This window comes from Triturus cristatus, chromosome 2_1 (genome assembly GCF_964204655.1).
Source record: "Triturus cristatus chromosome 2_1, aTriCri1.1, whole genome shotgun sequence".
Taxonomy (NCBI): domain Eukaryota; kingdom Metazoa; phylum Chordata; class Amphibia; order Caudata; family Salamandridae; genus Triturus; species Triturus cristatus.
In genome coordinates this window covers 660,074,803-660,092,946 of record NC_140581.1, presented here as the reverse complement: position 1 = coordinate 660,092,946, position 18,144 = coordinate 660,074,803, and the positions used below count along the sequence as shown (strand labels likewise).

General features: G+C 51.4%; 1 protein-coding gene across 2 annotated transcripts in view; it reads right to left on the bottom strand.

Moving 5' to 3' along the window:
• Positions 1-18,144, bottom strand: part of FER (FER tyrosine kinase) — a 1,023,934-nt gene that overhangs the window by 869,316 nt on the left and 136,474 nt on the right. For both annotated transcript variants that reach the window (XM_085632578.1, XM_085632580.1), the window contains exon 3: positions 15,599-15,772. In XM_085632578.1, coding sequence (XP_085488704.1) covers positions 15,599-15,772 — 174 coding nt within the window. The remainder of the gene's footprint in view (positions 1-15,598; positions 15,773-18,144) is intronic.

The following is an 18,144-nucleotide window of genomic DNA, read 5'->3' as shown; positions in this document are numbered from 1 at the left end:
TTATCACTCTCAAGGAATTCACCAAGAGGCTGGTATATCGCCACTTCAAGACGGAGGGGATTCACCTCCTTCGAGATTTGCTTCACTCCAACGACTGGATGGTCCATTTGGACCTCAAAGACGCCTGTCTCACTGTTCACATTTTTCCACCACATTGACGTTTTCTCCAGTTCCTGTGGCAGGGCCAAACTTTCGAGTTCACCTCTTTTCCCTTCAGCCTCTCCTCTGCCCCTTGGTGCATCACAAAGGTGCAGGGACCAGCCGTCGAGACCTTGAGACCGGCTGGTATACGCATGATCGTATATCTGGACGACATGTTACTGATGGACCAATGCCCTAGGAGGTTAGTGCAACACCTAAGAAGGGCACCGATGCTCCTGCAATCTTTGGCATTTATCATAAACCAAACGCAATCCTCGGTGGCCCACACTCTGTCACTTTTTTGGGCTTTGTGATCGACTCGTTGCAACCACCCTGAGTCTTCCTTCCAGGAAGCTGGCAAAGATACGAAACGAGGTCCGGAGGACGCAAGCAAAACAATCAGTTTCTCTCCGACAGATTTCACGGGTGGTAGATCTCTTGTCAGCCTCAATCCAGGTGATTTTCCCGGGCCCACTTCACTTTCGATCTGTTCAGCACCTGAAGGCGTCTCACCTTCGCCGGGGCCTCACATACTCCCAGTGTGTTCCCCTGTCAGCAGAAGCCAAGGAGGAGCTTCGGTGGTGGCTTTCCAACATGGAGGCGTGGAACGGCTGTGCCCTTTTTGGTTCTCACCCAGGTCTAGTCATCGAGTTGGACGCCAGAGGCTCTAACTACTGGCAGAGTTTGGTCCACAGACAAACACTCCCTTCACATAAATTGCGTGGATCTGATGGGGGGTTCCTTTGCAGTCAGATGCGGGACCAGGCACAGGGTCCAGTCATGTATCTTGCTGAAAATGGACAACATAGCAGCAGTCTGTTACATCAATCATCTGGGGGGAATCGGTCAAGGACTCTTTCCAATATGGCCAAAGACTTTTGTGAAATATTGCATGGAGCACCATGTGCCTGTGACAGCGGAACATCTACCCAGTTCAGCCAACCAGGTGGCGGACTAGCACTTGCTTCATCTCCGGGATTCCAGCATGTGGCAACTCCTCCCATCGATATTCCAGTCCCTATGCTCCACTTGGGACCCCTTCACAATCGACTTATTCGCGTCTCGGCTCGACCACCAGCTTCCCCAGTACTTCAGTTGGAGACTGGACCCGGGTGCAGTGGCGACCAACACATTCTTTCAGCAGTGGTTAGGGGAGAGAAGTTGTGCCTTTCCACCGTTTGCCATGATCATGCGCCTGACCGCTCAGGTGCGCCAGCAGAAGTGGAGATGGTGGTGATCACTCCTCTTTGGAAGTCGCAAGTGTGGTTTCCAGTTCTGATGGAACTTTCTTGGGCTTCTCCAATCCATCTACCCCCAATCTCCCCACTTTCTTACTGATCCGGCGGGAAGGCTTTACCCTCTGGTGAGGAGCGGCAACCTCCAGCTGATGGCGTGGAGGATTACAGGGCGAGATGGCAAGTCCCGGGCCTACCGTGATACGCTGCGGACCTCCTTTCGCGAGCCTGGGCAGACGGAACCGTTAAGAGATACCACTCCACCTGGTACCGCTGGGTGGGATGGAGTCTGCAATGGAATCTGGATCCCATAGGAGCAGATGTTCACAACCTGAATTTTATGGCCTCAGCATCGGGAGGCACGGCCTACAGATCCGTACACATGTTTAGATCAACTACCTCAGCAGGTCATATAACGATCGAGGGGGCTTCGGTAGGGGAGCATCCCTTGGTACGCAAGTTACTTTGTGGCGTTAAGACTCCCTCTGCCTCCTGAACCTAGATACTTGGTTCTATGGGACTTCAACAAGGTCCTTAAGTTACTTTCCTAATGGTCGAGCAATAAATACCTCTCCCAGAAGTAATGGTCAGCTAAGTTAGAGATTCTGCTATGTCTCATTTCCTGCAGGCAAGTGTTCGATGTCGGGACCTTAGATCTCACGGAGAGGTTCTTTACATCAGAGGGAGTTACCTTTCATGTGTCCAGACCTACCAAATGTAACTCACCCATGATTTCCTACCCAGCTTTTTCAGATGTGCCAAACCTATGCGTAGTCAGATGCATCAAGGCGTAAGAAAGCAGGACGGCACAGCTACGTCCCCACCGGGAGAACCAATTGTTAATAGCGCTGAGGAAGCCTCTTCTCTGACTATTGCAAGATGGGTACGTTGGATCAGGCAGGAGGCAGGAATTGACACCAAGAATTTTGGTGCACACTCTGCTCGTGGGGCTATGACCTCCAAAGCCTATGTTCTGGGAACCTGCTTGGAGGACATTATAAATGCAGCGGACTGGTCTTCGGATTCAACCTTTAAGAGGTTCTACTTTAAACCAGTCCCCTCCATTGCGGCTCTATTGGTGGCAAAGCTTTGAACCAGCATAATCCTTGTCTCTGGGTCCTGACCTAGAATGAAAAATGCCCTAACTATCGTAACGGAAAGTTTCAATTCTATCAAGGACTCGGAGGCGATAATTATCCCTCCTGCACAGGTGCGTTAACCCACCCAAAGGTTTGAAACCTCATATGAGAGTAAGTAAAGCATTTCAGGTATTCTCAGAGTGTTTGTTGTTGGTGTGATTTTTATATGTCAGCTTTGGGGTCTACGGACTCGCTTCATGGTGTTTGGGTTGCACCTATTTATTATGCATTAGACTTCCACTGTTTTTTGGTTGACTGAGGTTGTTCCCGGTGTCTTCATCAGTGTTCTCAACTTTTCCAGGACCGGAGATGTCAAAACGGGACTGAGGAGCTTCCGATGGCGGCTTGATCGCAGGAAGAAAGAGGGCAACAGACAGGGGATAGGATGGATTATACGGGGCGGTGAGCCCCGATTGGATGTTGGGACTGTTCTTAATGGACTTAATTTTCTTCCCTAGTGTTCATGGTAAATGAAGGTTTATTAGTGTTGATGTTTATTGGTTAATATGGCTGCTGTTAATAAAAATGAAGAAATGACAGCATAATCCTCGCCTCCGAGTCCTTAATAGAATTGAAACTTTCCGTTATGATAGCTAGGACATTTTTTATTCTTAAGCCATTTATGGCAGAAACAAATAAAAGTGCAGTTCTAATCTATGAAAATAGAATAACTTTTGGATACGTCTTGCAAAATATCCAAACTGGAGGAAGTGATCAAAGATTCTAAGAGACTTACAGAAGATCCAGGAAATTGAAATCAGCATAACATTCTAAACATTCAAGGTTTTATTCCTGAGAATATGGAAGGTGATAATATGATTGTTTTCTTAAAATACTGACTCCCAAAAATTTAGGGTGATCAAAATCTCTCTTCAGTTAATATATAAAGAACCCATTGACTTGAAAGAAGAATATACATTTCTACATCTAACTCTAAACCTTTAGGCGTAATATCCTTTTTTGGAATATACAGAATATTTAATGGTCCTATCAGCTGCAAAGAAACATTTTATTTGGGATGGGACAAAAACCTAAATTTCGCAGAAAACAGCCACATCAACGGCAGAACAACAAAAACAATTCTTAAGCTTATGAGAAACTTTGAAAGATCTTAACGCAAGATATAGTTTAGTTCCTCCTTGCCCTTTTATTTTTTACTCATGAAGGAAAAGTTCTAACATATTTTGATCCCTTGAAATTCAAAGCCTATATCTATAGTCAGAAAGAGGAAGATGTGGATATATCAAAAGGAAGCTCCTAACAACTTCATATATTGCAATAAGCCTTTCCTTTGTACGTGTATGTAGCCCATGATGAACTTTTTTAACAAATCTCTATTGCCTTTCATTAAGGTAGGTTTAATTAATTTTGGTTCTCTCCTTTTCGGTTTGTTTCATAATTTTTTTAAAATATCTGAAGTATGTTCAAATTTACCATACTAAACTATTCTTCCTTTTTTTTTATAAAAGCTAATATTTAATAACCAGCATTGGCAAAGCCAACAGGTCTCGCCTATGCTAGAGCTATTGGCTTTGCCAATGTGTTTTAACCATGTTGTACACCAGGGGGGGCGTGGCTTCGGCGCGAGGCGAAATGGCTGCCTCTTGAGGAGCTCCGCCAGCCGGATCCCCAATCCGAAAAATACCACCTGTCAGGACCATCCGTGCTCACTAAAAATCACATGGGACGCTGTCCCTAAGCGGAGGGCAAGAAGCGGCGTGGGTTCCGAGACTGAGGCCACCGCAAGGCTGCTCACTCAAGCCAGACCCTCCGTGTGGGGCTCAGAGTGAAAATGGCGCTGGTCTGAGGCGCGGCGGCTGCGGAAGACACTGCAGCCAGGAAAGCAAGGCACTCCACGCAGCTCGTCGTCAGAGGGGTGCGCCAGCTACGGGGACCAGTGCAGTGTGCGACAGGCTGGCGGCTGACTGAACGACCCCTCGCACGAAGCGGCGGCGGAGACGACCGACGCACACCGAGGCCGGCGGAGTTGGGCCACGGAACGTTACCGCGAAGAAACTGGGGCAGACCGACCTGGAGCCGCAGCGGTCAGCGGCCGCCGTTGCAGGCCCTCAACGAACGGTGCGCGATCATCGCGCTACACAGAGTGGCTGCTGTGCGGGGAGAGGGACTGTCCCCGAAGGAGCGGATGTACCCCCAGGGAGGCGAGGAACCGGCAGCTGCCAGCAGGAGCCGCGGTAAGTGGGGCGTGGCCTGGGCCTGGGGTTGGTCGGGTGGTGTGACTCTGCCTGCTTGCCCCAGCCTTAGAGTGTGGTGGCAGTTGGCGGGGGTCGGAGCTGCTCGGCGGCGGCAGGCGCGGGGGCGCGTCGCTCCCCACGTGGTGTCTGGTGTGTGTGCGGGCCGGCTACTTGGTGGAGGTGGGGTCCCAACCGGGGTGCTTTCGTGTACCAACTGGTCCACTTTCGGGTAGGGGGCGCGGAGCACTGTGGGGGGACCTCCGCATTGCTGAGGGGCTGGTCGCGACACTGCCTGTCCTCAGAAGGGATAGAGAGTCCAGTGTTGTCTACGCAGTTGGAACCAGGTCAGTGCATGACATAGATAAGGGTGGTACATAACAGAGTTCAGTGGCGTGGAGTGGCAAAAAGTAGAGTGCAGTGACATAGATTTGCACAGAGTAGAGTTGAGGTATGCAGAGGGCAATGGCGCAGACTTGATTCGAGTGGCATAGAGGGCAGTGGTGTAGAGTGAGGAGTAGAGTCGAGTGGCATAGGGTGCAGTGGTGTAGAGTGGTACAGAGAAGAGTAGCATGGAGCGGTGCAGAATAGAGTGTAGTCCAGTAGAGTGTAGTGGATTTCAGTGGCGTAGAGAGCAGTGGCGTGGAGTACAGTGATGCAGAGTAGAATGCAATGGCGTAGAGTGCAGTGTGAGTGCAGTTGTGTAGAATGCACTGGCACAGAGTGCAGTGGTTAAGAGTAGAGTGGCACAGAGTGCAATGGCACAGAGTGGAGTGGAATAGAGTGCAATTGCATAGAGTGTAATGGCATACAGTGGAGTGGTGTAGGGTGCAGTGGCATGGACTGCAATGGTGCAGAGTAGGTTTGAGTGGAGTACAGTGGAATGGCGTAGACTGAAGTGGCATAGAGTGGAGTGGCGCACAGAGTGGCGTAGAGTACAGTGGCGTAGAGCAGATTGTTTCAGAGTAGAGTGAAGTGGCGAGGAGTGGTGCAGAGTAGAGTGCAGTGGCATAGAGTGTAATGGCGTAGAAGCAGTGGTGCAGAGTAGGTTAGAGTAGAGTGCAGTGAACTGTCAGAGTGCAGGGGCACACAGTGGAGAGCTTCAGAATCAAGTGCCTTGGCAAAGAGTGCAGTGTTGCAGAGTGCCGCAGAGTACAGTGGCGTAGAGTGGAATTGTACAGGGTAGATTGGTGTGGCCGAGACTAGAGGGGTGTGGAGCGCAGTGTTTTAGAGTACAGTGGTGAAGAGGGAGTCGGCATAGAGTAGAGTGATACAGGGTGGAGAGGCGCAGAGTACAGTTGCGTAGAGTGCAGTGTGTAGAGTGGAGTGGTGCAGAGTGAACTGGTGTGGAGAGGTGTAAAGTGGACCGGGCAGAGTATAGTGAAGTAGTATGGAGTGGAGTAGAGTGGAGGGGCAAAGACTGAAATATTCATGGCGTGGTAGCAAACTGCCATTAAAGACAAAACATGGTCAAATGAAATGGCCATTACATTTTCACGGGCATACAGTTTTTCTAATAAAACTATACAGTGCACAGACAAAAAAGTGTGGGAATGGCATCACCTAGTGTAATGATTTGTTTTGATAGTTTTGATCATATTAAAGAATCTGTTTTCAAAAAACTTCAGAAATAACAAAAAGGTGCTTATTTTGTATTCATTAATTTAAATGCTGTTTTTGCTAGAAAACAACTCTTTCCTACCCTACCCCTCAAGACTGTCACATAAATTCTCTTACTTTAAAGACCGAGAAAGAAAAGTAAGCAAGAACCCTCGGAAGACAGCACCGGACATTTGACTTCAGTCTTTGAATGCACAGCAAATAACGAAATAAGAACAAGATTTACAGGCCTTTTTTCAGAAAGTGTGTTCGTGAGAGTTTTAGGGAATGGGAGGGACGAACTGAACCTGGATTCTCTAAAGCAAATAAAGCCAGAACATTTGAGTTACAAACCACAAAATCAATGGTAATCAACGGGTGGAATGCATCCCTAGGTCAGCTTTCTGAAAGTCCCCAAGATGTCTTTAGCAATGGTAGGCTGCGACCTAAAAAGCTAAGGCAATCAAACCTGCTTCCAATTTTTGACCTTAATCTGGGTCACAAGCAGAAATGTAGGTATCAACAGACTCCTGCAGTGGGGATCAGAGCGACATATCGTAATGAAAGCATTTAGTTAAGGGGATCAAGAATTCTTGTGTTTGCTTCTAATTATGCCTGGGAAACCATCTTATGGCATGTGTTGGTAACGAATAGTATGCAAGGATGTCACCGAAAATAACCTGAGGCACAAAAAAGATAGGAGATAGAATTATCAAGAACAGGCACATGAGTAGCTATCAAGTGGCCACTAATGTACGAATGATAATGGGAAGGACATTTAAAACGAATGGAGCATGATGATGCAACTGTAAAGCACAACACATTTTACCATTACTAGGGCTTGCTTTGTAAACATCCACACATACCCCAGCCATCCTACACATGGACCATGCCACTCCATATAGTGCACTGACGTCATTCAAAGTCAGGGTTTGCAATCTTTAAATACCACTAACAAAATAAAAGTAACATGCCTAAATATCCTTGGCTGTTCCATAAAACACAAACCAAAGGCTGCAAAGCAACTATAAATAAGAAGAGAGATAGAGAGCAATTGTTACAATTGCCTCTGAATACTGAAAAGAGATGGGAGAAAGTTTATCTCTGTAAGAGCAAAGCTGCGGGCTTACAGTAAGTCATACCAGAATGACACAGATGAACTATGATCTATTTTTGTGAGCTGTCTTAGCAAAAGCCACAGGTTTCAGTGACCGTCTAAACAGTAATTTAGACCTTATAGAGAATCATTCAGACCTCATAAGGGGCTAAAATCATCAATCTTCGACTAGCAGCACACATGTAACTGGGTCTTTCCTCATTGGGCCTCATTGAACAGCAGGAGACATGGTCTCTTGCAGAATGCATCGGAAATACAAGGCATCCTTCTTTTGAGCTACATTCAGAGGGATTACGGTACAGTTCTGTGACAGAACAGTCTGAAGCTGAGCAGGCAGCTGATCTGACCTTAGGGAAGAAGGCTCCTACAAGGCTAATCAACAGAAACCCCTTTAAGCATCAGGACCACCCCAACCTTCCTCCAATTCAAGAAATCACTGAGGATGCATTTGATGATGAAGTGAGAAGTCTCAAATCTGGCTCTGGCTCTTCTACCTTTGACTAGGTTTGTGCAATATGAATAACGCAAACATACATAGAACTAAAAAGGTTGTGATGCAAAGTGCATTAAAAAAGAAGGCATGGGGGCGGAGTCAAGATGGCGGCGGAGTAGGACGTTCTCCTCGGTCCCTCCGGCGCCAGGCCTGCACAGCGTTGTTTTAACGGCCTCCCGAGGACCCCTGAGACCTGCCTGGTGTTGAGCCTGGTTCCCTGACGCAGCGGAGGAAGTTTGGGATCGCTGGCGGCCCCTCCCGTAGTGCTGGCGGTCCCGTCCTGATTGCGGCCTGCGGCGCGGCTAACGGAGAAGCCGGGACCTTGCCTGAGAGTCGGGGCTGGTGCTGTGGAGCCCCGCCTCCCATCGGGGCGGAGCTGGCTGCCGGTGGTGGCGCCGTTGCGGAATCGTCCGGAGGGCGGGGGCCTGTCTGGCTGGTGGCCTCAGTGGTGGATGCTTGGGAGCATTGGCCCCTGCTCCGGCAGTGGGGGCGAGGCCTGAGGGAGTCCCCAGATTGAAGCGCTGCAGCGCCGGAGATCGAGCCTGCCGGGCCGCCCTGGAGACGCGGCGTGCGGGGTGCTGTCCAGACCCCTCCGGGCTCCTGTGAAGCGGTGAGCGGCGGGGGCGGCTGAGGTGCTGCGGCCATTGGGGGACACGACAGGACGGCGCTCGTGGGGGACTGGGGCGTGGCAGCCTGGAGCGTGCTCCGCCTGTGGTGGTGCTGGAGGGTCTGCACTCTCGCTGGGCGTGTGGAGTCTGCTTTGGCCCGCTAGGACTGCTGGGGGAGCCGAGGATCGGCGGGCTCCCCCCCGGACACAGGAGATACCCGTGTGGGCCCGGTGAGCTCAGTGCGGGCAGTCCCCCTGGGAGAGCTCCCGTTGGCGAACACATGGGGGAACCATAGCCCAACTGCCCCTCCTGTTGGCTGTGTGTCCCTGGCTGTGGAGAGTGCTCGGAGGCCTGAGGAAGCCGGGGCGTGTGGGGGGTCGCCCTGCAGCCGGGTGTGCGGCTCCAAAGCTAGACTCTCTGACCTGCTAAGCGTCTGCCTGTGCCTGCCTATCCCCCACGCTTGACACGGACTGGGAAGTGGGGCCTGCCAGGAGACCGGCTACCCCCGATTGTAGGGACACGTGGCGGGGCAGCGCCGGTGGCGGTGCCGTGTGGCCGAGCAGCGTGTTGCACCGAGTTATCCTTGACCAAGGTGCGATGTCTGGCAAGACCCGGGGGCAAACCCGGACGGGACGGTCCGCAGCGGGGTGCCACCCCTTCGAGGCCGCCTGGCGCTAGTGCCTCTGCCAAACCATCTGATGATGCGCCTATCACTAAGGCCTTTATGCTGGACCTGTTCAACGCCATTAAGGAGGATATCACCAGCCTCCGCTCCCAGCTGGCTTCTGACCTCCGGGAGGTGCGTCGGGATGTGGATGGTATTGGGGAGCGGGTGGCAACCCTGGAAGAGCATGACTTGGGGCTCGCCGGCGACGTCCATCAGCTCCAACAGGACGTTCTTCGGCTCACGGAGCAGAACTTGGACCTCCAAGCCCATGCGGAGGACTTAGAAAATCGGTCCCGACGGAACAACATCCGCATTCGCGCGGTGCCATAGGATGGAGAGGCTAGGGACCGGCGGGGTTACATGGAGGGCCTGTTCTTGCAGATCCTGGGAGAGGACGATCTCCGCGAGGTCCGGATGGACAGGGTGCATCGCGTGGGGTTGCCAAGAGGGACAGGGGCTCCCCCCCCCCCCCCCCGACATCCTGGTTTGTGTCCACGACTACCAACAAGGAGCGTATTCTTCGGAAGGCAAGAGGGCTTCCATCGCTGCTGTACCGGGACCACCGCCCCCAGTTGTTTCAGGATCTGGCGGCGTCGACGCTGCAGAAGCGCCGTGAGTTTCGCCCCGTGACGTCCTTCTTGCGGGACCAGAATGTCTCCTACTCCTGGGGCCACCCGTTCCGGCTTATTTTCCGGTGGCGGAACAGGTTGGTTCTACAGGCTGCCAAAGATCTCCTTGGTTTAGATGACGGGTCCCCCCCCGTTGGGGGTTGGGGACTCGCCGGTGAGGCAACGTCAATGCTCCTTCCCCTGGCAGCGAGTGGGGCACCCTCCCGCCCCGGGTCGGCCAGACCCTGAGACCAGCGTACAGGAACGAGGTGCCGCGGTTGCCTCGGTGGCGACTGCGACGGAGGCTGCCTTTCAGGACTCTTCTTCGGCTGCCTAGCCTCTCTGGAGGCCTCTGCTTGCTTGCCGCCGGAGGGCCACCCTCCTTTCAGGTACCACGGGGTATTGATGTACTTTGTGAGGAGACGCCCTGGGCCTGTTCATTGGAGGGGTGCGGGCGGGGATCCCGCTTCATGGACTTGGGGGATAACCACAGTGGTCCCGGATTTGGGGTTGTGGGTTTTTTTTCTTGTTCCAGTTTATTCTTTGGTGGGATCCTGGTTGGGGTGGTCCCCGGGGAGGGTGGGGGGGTTGGGGGGGGGGATCGGTTGAGATTGGGGCGGGGAGGGTCCAGTGGTGGCGGCTGGGGATGGCGTGTGCGAGCTGTACAGGGGTTGTTTGGTGTGTGGGGGATCGAGGGAGGACCCGGGATGAATGATTGTAGGCGGCCTGGCTCCGGGCAGAGGGGTGGGGGGCGGAATTGGCTGGGATCCTTTACTTTTTCGCTGTGGTGGGGCGCGAGGCGCCATCTGGTTGATGGATCTGCTGAGATACATGTCAACCTAGGGAATGGCTTGGAGTCCCCCTGTGCTGTGCTTCGGGGGCGATGGTGCCGGGGTGTGCTGCTGGTCCTAGTTTGGAGAGGGAGTTTGGCTCGCGCTGGACGATGGGTGATGGTGCTGTGGTGTGAGTGGGGCGATCTAGCAGAGAAGAGAGAGGGGAGCGCTATAGGATGCCTGTTACCTTAGGTACTTGGAATGTGAAGGGGCTGAACTCTCCCCAGAAACTCCAGAAGGTCTGGAAATACATCCTGGATCATCACCTGGATGTGGTGGGGCTTCAGGAGACACACCTGACCCGGAGAGACGAGTCCCGCCTCAAACATAGGCAATTCCCCCTTATCTATAGGTCTTCGGCGACGTCGAAGCACAGGGGAGTGGCCCTGATGTTTCGTTCGACCCTTCAGTTTCAGCCTCTGGGGGTGCGTGGCGATTAGGAGGGCAGATGGCTCATTGTCAAGGGAGTGCTTCTTGGCAGGACTTGCACGTTTCTGGTGCTGTATGCTCCCAATGCTGGGCAAAATAGGTTCCTCCCGGAATTGTTGCGCTCCGTGGAAGACTTTCTGGAGGGCGACCTCTTTATAATGGGCAACTTCAATCTGGTCTGGGACAGGGAATTGGACTGTTCTCACCGTTGGAGAGCCGAGGCCGGCCTCTTCTCTGAGGAGACAAGTCAGCGGTTTGAGGAGCTCGGCTTATTGGACGGGTGGCGCTCTCTGCACCCCTTCTCTCGTGACTACACCTTCTTTTCTCACGTGCACAACTCTTACTCCCGCCTTGACCATGTTTTTTATAGCCAGTCCCTCCGGGGGTCCTTGGGGGAAGCCAAGATTTTCCCCCTCTCCGTCTCTGATCATAGCTTACTGGCGCTGGGCCTCCCAGAGGGGACGGCACCGCGAAGATGGTATTTTCCGGCGTCATTGGTGCGGGACGAGTCTTCTTGCAACGCTCTTCGTAAGGCGATTCGGGAATTCTTTCAGCTCAACCCGGTGCGGGACACCTCGATTTTCACTACCTGGGACGCCTTTAAGGCATCGGTCCGGGGTAGCTGCTTGGCCCTCAATGCGGCGCTTAATCGGCTGCGGAGGGTGGAGCGGGAAGCGCTGGAGAGGGAGCACTCAACATTGGAGCAGGCGCATAAGGCCAAGCCGTCCAGGCAAACGTTGCGCTCCCTTACGGCTCTCAGGGGCAAGCTCCGGGCCCACTATAACAACAGGGCTGAGTTCACTCTCCTGAGACTCCGTCATCTCTCTTACTCCCAGGGAAATAAGGTGGGGAGGCACCTAGCCCGTTAACTACACCATAAGCGGGAGAGGGAGTACATAGGGGGCGTGAGGGATGCCGCGGGCTTGCTGCAGCACAACGACGCGACCAAGGCGGGACTCTTCGGGGACTTCTATGCGACCTTGTACTCGGGGGACGCCCTGGACCCCGCTGCTCAGGAGGATTATCTGCGCGCTCTTCCGCTCCCTCGCGTATCTCCCGAATGGAATGACCTGCTCTCTGCCCCGATCACTAGGGAGGAAGTGTTAGGCGCCATTAAATCTTTGAAGCCCCGCAAGGCACCTGGCGCGGACGGGTTCACGGCCCTTTTCTACCAGACCTTTGCGGTGGAGGTCTGTGAGTTTCTGGTTCGCCTGTTTAATGAAATGGCCGACTCGGGGTGTCCTCAGCCTCCATGGCGGAGGCGGTCATCTCGGTGATCCCCAAGCCTGGCAAGGATCCATCAGCTTGTTCGTCATTCAGGCCGATAGCCTTTCTCAATCTAGACGCTAAACTCTATTCTTCTATTCTGGCGTCGCGCTTACAGGACTTGATGCCGGCCTTGATTCACCCTGACCTGTCGGGTTTCATCAAGGTGCGGCAAACCCATGATAACACCAGACGGGTGGTCCATCTTATTGAGAAGGCCAACTGGTGTAACATCCCGGCGGTGTTGATTGGGCTGGATGCCGAGAAGGCATTTGACCGGGTGGACTGGCAGTTCCTGTTCTGCACTCTTCGGGCCTTTTGATTCTCGGACAGGTTCGTGACCATGCTTAAAGCCAACTATAGCGGCCCCCGATCCAGAGTCGCGGTAAATGGGTTCTTATCCCCCTTCTTCTCGCATTCGCGGGGTACGCGGCAGGGTTGCCCTCTCTCCCCTTTGCTATTTGCCCTGAGTATCGAACCTCTAGCAATGGCGATCCGGGAACACCCGGACATCCGGGAACTTCCCTTCACGGGGGAGCAACATAAGATTTCTCTGTTTGCGGACGATGTCCTCCTCTCCCTTGCGGATCCGGCGCATTCCCTCCCCCATGTGCAGACGGCCCTGGCGCACTTTGAGGCGGTTGCGGGGTTTCGGGTCAATTACGGCAGATCTTATATCCTCAATCTCACGCTCTCATCGGCGGAGGTGGACCGGCTCCGACCGCTCTCGCCCCTATCGTGGTCCCACTCCTCTCTAGTGTATCTAGGGGTCCGCTTGACCCCCACATTGGGCAAGCTGTACTCGGCCAATTTCCCTCCGCTATTGGCGACTATCCAGACTGATTTGCAGCACTGGAAGCCGTTGTTTATCTCATGGCTGGGCAGGATCCATGCGATCAAGATGACGCTCCTACCGAAGCTCTTATATCTATTCCAGGCTCTTCCTATTGCTCTCGACGGGGACTTGTTTCACCGCGTAAGGACTCTCATGCTTCGCTTCGTGTGGCAGGGGGCAGGGCTCGTTTTTCCTTTACCACTCTTCGGCGGCCACGGACGGCGGGAGGGGTGGGCCTCCCGGACATGCATCTTAACTATAAAGCAGCGCAGCTGCGGGTCTTGGCGGAGTGGACCCAACCCCTTTCGGAGAAGCACTGGCTCCACATGGATAGGAGTGTGGCGGGTCGCACGATCTGGGACCTGGTGTGGAAGCCTAAGGGGGACAGGCCCAAGAATGCTTACCTTAGCACCCCTACCGGCACCACCCTTAAGGTCTGGGATACGGTTTCAGGAGACGAGCGATGGACTACTTTTCCATCGCCCTTCACTCCCATTCACTTCAATCCGGCCTTTCCGCCTGCGCTTCGAGAGGGTCCCTTTGATGCCTGGCGGGAGGGAGGCTGCCTAGCCCTCACGCATTTGTTCCACGACTCTGCCCCGCTGACTTTCCCGAACTGTGGGCGGGACAATGGGATTGCTGAGACGGAGAGGTTCCGCCATGGCCAGTTGCTACATTGGGCCCTATCTCCGTCGGTTCGGGAGGCGGCGACGCGGCCGCCTACCCCCTTTGAAGCCTTTCTTTCCCGCACCTCGACTATGCGTGGGGCTATCTCTTTCATCTATAGCCACCTCCTGACCACAGCTGTCTCGCCTAGGCCACGGTATATGGGTCAGTGGGAGGGCCTGGTGAGGAATGGTCCCAGCTGTGGCGGGACCTGGCCAGACATAATCACTCGATGGAACTTCGGGAGGCGCATATTAAAACTATGATGGATTGGTACCTCCCCCCTGCCAAGCTCCATCGCATTTTCCCTAGCTCCTCCGACAGATGTTGGAGGGGCTGTGGTTTGTTGGGGGACTTCCGCCACATTTGGTGGGACTGCCCGGTTATCCGCCCCTAATGGGAAGAGATCTTGTCCCATGTTAAGGAAATCCTGGGGTATCCGATTATGGATTCCCTGGAGCATGTGCTGTTGGGCCTTAGAGACGCGCATTTAGAACACCAGACGCGAGCGGACAAAAAGATTTTTTGGCTCTGCATAGGGGCGGCTAAAATCACCTTGGCGGCGGCTTGGAAAAAGAGGGAGGCCCCGGCGATTTCTCTGTGGCATGCGCGGTTGTGGAAGTTGTTGAGCATGGAGCGCGTGGCGGACATATTTTTGGGAGACTTCAAAAATTATGTTTTCCGCTGGGGGCCTTTGGTGCACATCCTTTCTCGGGGGCTACCAGCTGCTGTGTGCCTGCCGTCGATCCGAGCCCTTCATCTGTTTCAAGTGTGATTATCTTAGGAAGTTAGCTGTATTATGGTTGTGTGCTGCCACCACTGGAGGGTTGGGGGGGTGGGGTGGGTGGATGTTGGGGATGGGGGGGTGGGGTTCTCCCGGTTTTATTATTAGTTTTGTTGGATATTGCGACAGTCCTAACCGACGAGAGGGGAGAGCCTGCAGTAATGGGATTGGCTGGTCCGACCCCGGTAATTTGCATGTTGTTGTTCGTGCTGGATGGGTGGCCTTCACATGCCTGTCTAGCTTCTGTACTGGCGGCCTGGACTCGGTCCCTCTTCATCTCCTTTAGATTGCGGCTCAGCTGGACCGGACAACGGGACTATTGCTGGTCATAACGGCCCCCCTCATCTTGTGAATCTCCCCTGCGTGGGAATTGTGGCGGGATTGCCGCGTGTTATTCTCTGTTTTTTTTATTTTTTACCTTACTAAAAATAAAAACACCTTTGACAAAAAAAAAAAGAAGACATTAAATTGGAACCTAAAGAAAGATGTTTCTTGTAAGCTGCGAAGAAGTGCATCACCCCAAAACAAAAGTAAAACAGCATGCTAAAGTACAGAAAATCGTGTCCCAAGCCAAATAAAGTGTCAAAACAGCACAAACAAGGTTTCAGGGGACACTCGATGTCAAAACAGCACTTTCGAGGATACATTGGGACATTAAAAAAAAGTCGTCTAGTTACAACAACGGGTTTGCATGAGCAATACTAGATACGGTTTATTTTATTTTATTGCATTAAAGAAAGCAGACTGAAGTCCTTCCACCTGGTGTTGATAGCAGTTTCCTTATGTTGGCAGAAGGAAAGAGATCTGAAAATTCTCGAAAGTAACACTTTGTATTATATGTTAATAAAATACGTATCTCTCTTGATAGCATTAGATTTTTTTACTGCCTAAGTCACATTAATTTAAATCGATTTTAACAACATTTTGTTTTAATTCTCTTCATGTGTTTATACATTCGAAATGCATTCAAGCGTTTAACAAGGTACCTTGTACATCTCTGCCTCGATTTGCTGATGAATGGACACATAACTTTTCTTCACTTGTTGCTTATCTTTGATCATCATGGTAAGCCTGTGAAGCGGTCCCGAGTTTAGGTCCTCTGCATGGGATTTCATTATTCGGCTAAGCTGCTCTGTCTGCTGCACCATATGCAACCATGACTGGGGAGGGAAAAGACTGATTAATCTCTGACGGGGCAAAGAAAAAATAGAGATTATGCTTTTGTTCATTTCATTCAACATTTCAAACCATAAAAAGAATGACTAACCCCATAACAAATATTGTTGGTCACCACTGTGGTGCAGAAAACAGACGTGGAACACAACCATTCAGCGCCACTTTTGAGCTGTCTGAGTCCGACATGCTGATTATGTCAAAGGAACTCAAGATGCACCTCAATGATGAGGCACATCAAGCCCACAACTGGTCGGTGGCTGCTTGTGTTACAGTTCAGAGTGGCAGTGGATGTGACTTAGCTGGTCCTACTAGAGAATGGTCAAGAAACTGATTTTGCCATTGTTGGTATGCTTCTGAATGACACAAAGGAGTTGAGAACAATGGACCACAAGAAACCATCACCAGTTCTAGTTAATTAAAGCATGAGCATTCATCAGTTTTTGCACTGTGCACTAAATCAAAAACACTATCAGTAATGCGATGCTAGTTACACAGATTAGACACCCAAGGTGTAAATGCTGCCTCTTTAGGAGACATATTTATTTGTGGTTTTACAAGGACAAACCGGACGTGCTGGTACCATGTCTCTTTACTGAAGAAAGTGAAACTGTTGCTCCCCCGAAAGTTACTTCAGAACTCCTATTCAAGTCCTCGGACTAAGGCATCTGGATTGTGGAAACACCCTGTTCATGGCCTCCTAGACATCAAAATGCCCCCCAACCCACCCACCCTCGAGAGTATCCTTTAAGCCTCAGCAAATCTCATCCAGGATCTGCAGAAAATGATCACATTACCCACATCCTGATGAAGCCTAACTGCCTCTGCTTGCAGCCCGCGGTCTCCAAAACAAGGTGCATAATCTATTAAATTGTCACGACTGCCACCCCCGTTTATCTGGCCGACAAGCACATCATCTCTAGGTGTTATTGAAACACTCGCAGCCAGGACGCTGTCAGACTGGTCAAAAATAAGCACAAGAAAAAACAAGGCAACATGTCTTTTCCTGTCCGCACTCAGGAACTAGAACAACATCTAAGTATCCATCAGGACCACCCCAACCCTTCTCCAATTCAGGAAAAGTGATGAAGATGCACCTCTTTAAAGAACTCTACACCATGAGGGAATTAGAGTCTAAAAACCAGTTGCCTCTCAAATCACGCTGCCTTTAACCCTTGGCAGCACTCTGCTGCCTTTGATTAGGTTTGTGCTATACTCCTATAACATTCATACACAGATCTAAAAAGGTGACAGAACACTTTACCAATCATAGTGAACATTTGCACACTGATTACACTATAAAATGTATTAAAAACAGAACACTGGCAACGTGGGCTCAAAAAGGCACACTGGTGTGTGATTAATTCAAATTCAATTTCCTCCAACGCTCAACTTTTGGGGCCCACTGCCAAGAATCCACCTCAACACAAGCTTAAAACAACAAATGCAAAGGAGCATTACATTTGTAAAAGATAATCTGTTCTAAAGTTCACAGATAATTATATAATTCTCCAGTAATAGATCAAAAAGTCATGATGCTGTCATTCAGGATTCTTGCGAGTTGCTTTGAATCCACTTTTATTCAACAAATTCAAACTTGACAGAAGCAGTCTTCAAAACATGTAAACTTGAAAGAAGCAATCCATTCATCCAAGCCAACGCGTTTCCTCCCTTTGGGACTTTATCAGGGTTGATCAATAGGTCAGTGTTATATTCATCATCCATCTGCACAGGAAGTGACATCACTGGCTTCTCACAAAACAGATCTTCACTTAATGGCAGCAGCAGCTTGGATGCACAGCGGATCCACACAGCCAATTTGATCTCTGCACAGCACCAAGACCCCTGTTCCTCCTCACACCAACCCTCCTATGTTGCTATCCCACCACAACCCATAACGCCCTGAACCCCGGTTGCATCTCCCAGGGATGTTGCCGTGCCTCACCAACCAACACTTAAAGGGAATTCTCATGCGCCACCCACCATCTTACATGCACCCTCACCCACCCAACTCACAACTTACACCCAACAGACTCTACATGCACTACACTGTACCCCCATCCTCCTCAACACAAGCTGCCTCACTAGGCATCCCACCTAAATTTGGGCTTAAGTGATATTGCAGGAGACACCGATTAGCAGGTCACACCACGCTCTAGTAAACTTCAGCATACCCATCCCACACCACCATATAAAAATCATTGCCAAATCATCCTGACAGGACTTGAACAAGATCTCAGAAGCAACCTGGTCTACAGAACTCCTACACTACTGATCTCAACACAAAAACAAACTTCACAAATCCACATCCAACTTTAGCACTTGAATAACTGCCTGCGAAGGCTGCCTGGCTCCTCTC